The sequence below is a fragment of the Carassius carassius genome, chromosome 35 (genome assembly GCF_963082965.1).
Source record: "Carassius carassius chromosome 35, fCarCar2.1, whole genome shotgun sequence".
In the NCBI taxonomy this organism is placed as follows: Eukaryota; Metazoa; Chordata; class Actinopteri; order Cypriniformes; family Cyprinidae; genus Carassius; species Carassius carassius.
This window is the reverse complement of record NC_081789.1, coordinates 16,749,141-16,754,903: the sequence shown is the minus strand read 5'-3', so window position 1 is coordinate 16,754,903 and position 5,763 is coordinate 16,749,141. Positions and strand designations below refer to the sequence as shown.

The following is a 5,763-nucleotide window of genomic DNA, read 5'->3' as shown; positions in this document are numbered from 1 at the left end:
TTCATTTAAGTGTGACATAAGTGGAGCCACTGTATATAAAATATATTACATAGCTACAGTACAAAATAAACAATTCATATTGAATATACAAATATTCACATGTATTGCAGAAAAGCTATAAATACACAACAATACAATCTGGATGTACACATTGAAGATCCTATGACATGAAGCATTTGTTCTCCAGGGTCGCCATGCTACACAGGATGAGGTGACGGCATGTGCTTATCAAGCGGTGAATTTGGATAACAAATACAATGGAGCCCCAACGCAGGTCAGAGTGGTCATGGGAAAAGAGCCCAGACACTTCCTGGCCATCTTTAAGGCCAGACTCATCATTTTTGAGGTGATTGTGCCTTCATTCCTATGGAACATATTGCTCTAAATTGTAAATATTTTTTTATGATCTGAATTATTTACCACCTTATTTATTTACGTACTTACTGTACACTGTAATAGAATATATCAATATGATGTCTTGCAACTTTTGGAGTATTATATGGGTTTACTTTTTCTTTAAGTGTGTATTGATAAATACTAAATACTAAATGTCGATTGTTTCTTAGGGTGGGACCGGCAGACCGGGTGTTGTGAACCCTGATCCTGATCCTGGTGCCAGACTCTTCCAGGTCAGAGGGACACATGAGATGAACACCAAAGCAACAGAGGTGCCCGCCCGAGCCGCCTCTCTCAACACCAATGACGTCTTTCTGCTCAAAACTCATCAGATTGTCTTCCTGTGGTATGGCAAGGCAAGTATAAGTATATATAAATATACACTCATTAATTCAATAGAATAATTAAATCTAGGAATCATCAAATTATTGAAATAAATACATACATGTATATACATTATCAGTTGACTAAAACTAAAAGGTATAACATTAAAACAAGTTAAAATGTGTTATAATAAATATTCACTACTGGTCAAAAATTTTGAATAATTTCGATTTTTTTTTTTTTTAAGAAATGTCTTATAGTCATAAAGCCTGCAGTTGTTTGATCAAAAAGACAGTAAATATTTATAATGATATTATTATGAACTATGATTACAGTTTAAAAGAATCTCATTTGTTTATAAAGCAAAATTTTCGGCAGTCATTACTTCAGTCTTCAGTGTAACATGATCCTTCAGAGATCATTCTAATATGCTATTTGGTGCTAAATTATTAATTATTATTGATGCTCAATTGTTAAAAGCGGTTCTTAGTTGGAAATCCTTTTGGCTACTTTGCCAAAAAATGTTTTTCAATGTATTTTTCATGAGTGAACATTATTTATTTGAAATAGAAATCTTTACTTAGTATTATACACATCTTTACTGTCATTTCTGATCAAAAATGTTAATTTCTTTTCCCTTTCTTTTTCTTTTTTTATGGCAAACATGGTAATGCATCATATTGAAAAACTGTTTTCAACATTTATAATAATAAATGTTTCTTGAGCACCAAATCACTGAGCAAGTGAGCATAAGAGACTAATTATTCCAAACTTTTGACCAGAAATGTATTAATCATAAAAATAGACTTTGTTATATTTTACATCTCTCTCTTTCTATTTGTGTGTGTTTCGGTTTCTCACAGGGCTGCAGTGGAGACGAGAGGGAGATGGGAAAAGCCGTAGCTGATTTGCTTTCTGAGCAGGACAAGCAGATTGTGATGGAAGGACAGGAACCAGCTGCCTTCTGGGTGGCTTTGGGAGGGAAAGCTCCATACGCCAGTGACAAGAGGTACAACCATAAAAGCAGATAAAGATGAGCTCATACTTCAAATCAATCTAGAGTACAGTCAGTCATTTCCACTGACTTCCTTTGTATCGTCACCAGGCTGGAGAAAGAAGTGGCACTCCACGAGCCTCGTCTGTTTGAATGCTCCAATCAGACGGGCCGATTCCTTATGACAGAAGTGGCTGACTTCACTCAGGATGACCTGGACGAGGATGATGTCATGCTTCTAGACACCTGGGAGGAGGTGGGCAGTGTGAGGTCCTGCTGTCGGCTTCTTTTGCATGAGGCTGTGGTGAAATGCCGGTGTCACTCTGGCTTATGCAAAACATGCAGAGAGAAATAGTGTCAAACAATAATTCTGCCAGTTGTTTTGTGTATTAAATTACTCAAACCCAGGGGTTTTCAACATGATGACTAAAGCAATTACAAAGAGAAAGAAAAAGAGTGTGGGAGTGGTCCTTTGCAAAAGGGGGTTTGTGGCATTAAAAAGCTCTTATATATCAGTCTCCTAAACCCCTCTTCTTCCTCATCCCTCAGATTTTCCTTTGGATTGGCAACTCAGCCAACCAGTACGAGACACAGGAGTCATATAACAGTGCAGCGGACTATCTTAAAACCCACCCAGCGGGACGGGACCCTGGGACACCCATCACCAGTGTTAAACAAGGCTATGAGCCACCCACCTTCACTGGCTGGTTTAATGCTTGGGATGCTCATAAGTGGAGTGTGAGTCCAGCAGGAGGCAGTAATCCACAGCAGATTCACTAACAAACTTAACGGGATCTTGAGAAGTTCAGGCCACATAATCATTTGTTAATTCTCATCTGATAATACATAAAAAATTTACCATTTTTGCTTTCTTAACACATTTTCCAGATCTTATTTCGCATGATTCTTCATTGTGTTTTCCCCCAAAATATTTTTATTTACAAGTTTAAATTATTATTATTTATTTATAAAAGTTTAAATATTTTATTATTTATATTGTGATGTATTTATTTATTATTAATATTATTTATCTATATGTTTAAATATTTCTAAGTTTAAATTTCTTCCAGTTTCTTCTCAAAAACATAATAATAATAATAATACACATTTTCTCTAAAATATTGACATAAATTTATGGAAGCTAGTTTCTTCCATGGGGTAAAAAAAAGTCATTACAAAATTTCGCTTACATATTAGATTTTTTTTTTCTTCTTACAATTATACATTTATATTTCATAATTTAGATTTTTGTGTTGCAGTTCTGAGATTTAAAATTGGAACTGCAAAATACAAAGTCAGAAATGTGAGATCTGAATCAGAATTCTGCTCTGGTGGAAACAAGCTTCAATAATAATTGGTTGAACACATCTAAACCGATTTCACATTCAGGTTCTCATATTCAGACCACGCCCATTTTTCCCTGATGCAAAGAATCAGGTCCCTCCTACTTTTTTTCTCATTGAAAATTCAAATATTTAATATCATGAAAGTAAACCCGGTTACCAGAGTCATTTCATACTGACTTCAAATACTTTATATGTCCACCGTCACACCACATAATGAATTAATGTTCATTTACAATATATATTCACTATATATTCTAGGGAGGCCTTTCATATGAGGAGATGAAAAGCAAGCTGGGTGATATTTCGCAAATCACTGTGGTAAAAAGCTTTAACCATACTGATTAAATGCTTGTCCTGATTCATTTTCATTGATTATCTAATGTCATCAAATTGATTATCTGATTACATTTAGATGTCGATATGATCTACACACCTGTGTGCAAATCTAAACACGTTTATCTACCTCATTTCCTGTAGAATCTCAACAACACAAGTCTGAATAAGAAGACAGAAGGAGGTGGCGGGAGCTACAGCGCTCCTGGAGGGCCAGGAAATATAAAATCTCATAATCAGAGGATGTCCTCCTCCATCTCCAATGCACATGTGGACCAGTCTCCCAGCAGAGCAAAGCCTTCTGGGATGCTTCATTCTGAGCAGCTTGGTAAAACTCCTCAACATCAGCAGCCTCAAGGAGTGAACCCTGAAAAACAAGAGGTGGGTACCGAGACCTTTCTGTGATGAGATAAACCATATAAAAGCTCAATGTGACTCAAATTGTAGCTAATTTATAGGGTTTCCTCACAATTCTGAGATTTTTTTTTTTACTTTTCATCTCACATATCTGACTTTTTTCTCTCAATTGTGAGTTTATATTGAAGTCAGAATTGTGTGAATAAATATAAAAGTTGCAATGGTTTTCTTTTTTTTTAATCCTCTGGAAGAAACAAGCTTCCTTCCATACTATTGAATTGGTCTTAAAAAAAACAGAGCTTGAAATATATTTTTAAGGTTATTATCTTTATTTCAGGAATATTTGACTGTTGCAGAATTTGAGAATCTCCTCGGATGCACCCGAGACAGTTTTCAGCGGCTGCCTAAATGGCGTCAGAATGACCTTAAAAAAAAGGCAGGACTGTTTTAAGTTGGTTTTGATGTAATGAGATACAATCTGATCTTCATATTTATATGTATTTTGGCCTAGAAGATGGTCACCTATAAAATGTTTTGACTCAAAAGCTAACATGACCTAATAGAAATGCTTTGTAAATATCTTACACAGAACATCAGAATTATCCCAATAAAATAACTTTATCAGTTGCATGCAGTAAAACATATCTAAATGACTTTCAGGGCTAATAAAAACACATTGTATGCCAAGAAATGTTTCTGAGATGTTTAATTCAGTTTTAATGAATGCACTAGTTGAATGTCACAGCATTTTAGAGTCAGTAAAGCCAGTTCTTTCCTGTTTAGGAGGATGTCAGAACAGGACATCAGAAACGGATGTTGTTATGGCTTTATATTGCTTTAGTAGAACGTAACAGCTTTCCTTTAAGGCACATTAGATAAGTTAAGAACAACATAAAAATAGAAAGATTTTTAAAACAGGAGCAGATCAAAGCAGAAATACCTTATACCAACAGCAATGAATACAAAAAACACCTTAAAAATAGAAAGCACAGCTACTGTTTGTAAATGTATCACTTTTCCTTTCTTTTACATTATACATATTTGTAGTGCAACACTTTTAATGCTCTGACAAGATAACTCAACACACGCATACAGTTCAGATTCTTATATAATGTGATTAATATTGATAGCTGAACATGTTTATCAGAAAAAAATGGATAGCATGTACAGTATTGGTAATATGGGGTAAACGGTTCATTGTCCAACATATGTATCCTGAGTTCATATAAAGAACAACTGAGCATAAGCCAACGTTAGTCACTGTAACTAACAAATATCAAATAATATTACTCTAGTTCAACTCGTCTCACACAACACATTGTTAAGATTAAATCTTGATATAATTGCGACTACTCGGTTAATTTAAAAAGGGATCAGTGTAGTATATTTTTAAATATACCTTCTTTTAATATTAAAATCGAAAAATGTTAGGTAAAACATTCTCCGGTTACGAATCTAACCTGAATTAGACAGGAATGACAATGGAATTCTTAAGATGAACTTCAGCGTGGTGAAATGTGTTTTCTGAAAGTACTAGTGCTGTCAGATCGATTAATTGCAATTAATCACATCTAAATTTAATTTTAGTGTTTATATAATATGAGTGTGTACTGTTTATATTCATATGTATATATAAATACACATACGTAAATGTATATATTACTAAACAAATAACTAATTGCGTTACTTAATGACTCTTAATAGAAAGTAATGCGTTACGTTGCTTTTTGTCACCTGGGCTAGGCTTGCTTATTTGTTTATTAAACAACAAAACCCCCAAAAGTTATATTTCTGGCAACTGTAAATACCCTGTTAAATCGAAAGTGAAATGAATAAGCTTAAGTAGGGGTGTCAGTGAATACATTGGGAACACTGTAGACACTAACTTTCGCAATTAATCGTTTTGACAGCAGTAGAAAATAATACGCGTAGTCAAAAAAATCTTCAAATATTTCGTAAAATCTTAACATTTACATGAACTTTAAATAAAATATATTTTATATTATTTAAACA

General features: G+C 34.1%; 1 protein-coding gene across 2 annotated transcripts in view; it reads left to right on the top strand.

Annotated features, from left to right (window-relative positions):
• Positions 1-4,441, top strand: part of vill (villin-like) — a 10,612-nt gene extending 6,171 nt beyond the window's left edge. Inside the window, exons 12-19 of one of the 2 annotated variants that reach the window (XM_059524631.1) lie at positions 188-346; positions 567-752; positions 1,584-1,729; positions 1,826-1,970; positions 2,264-2,452; positions 3,319-3,378; positions 3,538-3,774; positions 4,088-4,441. In XM_059524631.1, the coding sequence (XP_059380614.1) occupies positions 188-346; positions 567-752; positions 1,584-1,729; positions 1,826-1,970; positions 2,264-2,452; positions 3,319-3,378; positions 3,538-3,774; positions 4,088-4,201 (1,236 nt within the window). In that variant the 3' untranslated portion in view covers positions 4,202-4,441. The remainder of the gene's footprint in view (positions 1-187; positions 347-566; positions 753-1,583; positions 1,730-1,825; positions 1,971-2,263; positions 2,453-3,318; positions 3,379-3,537; positions 3,775-4,087) is intronic. The other variant, XM_059524632.1, reaches the window with a different exon arrangement.
• Positions 4,442-5,763: the final 1,322 nt, after the last annotated feature.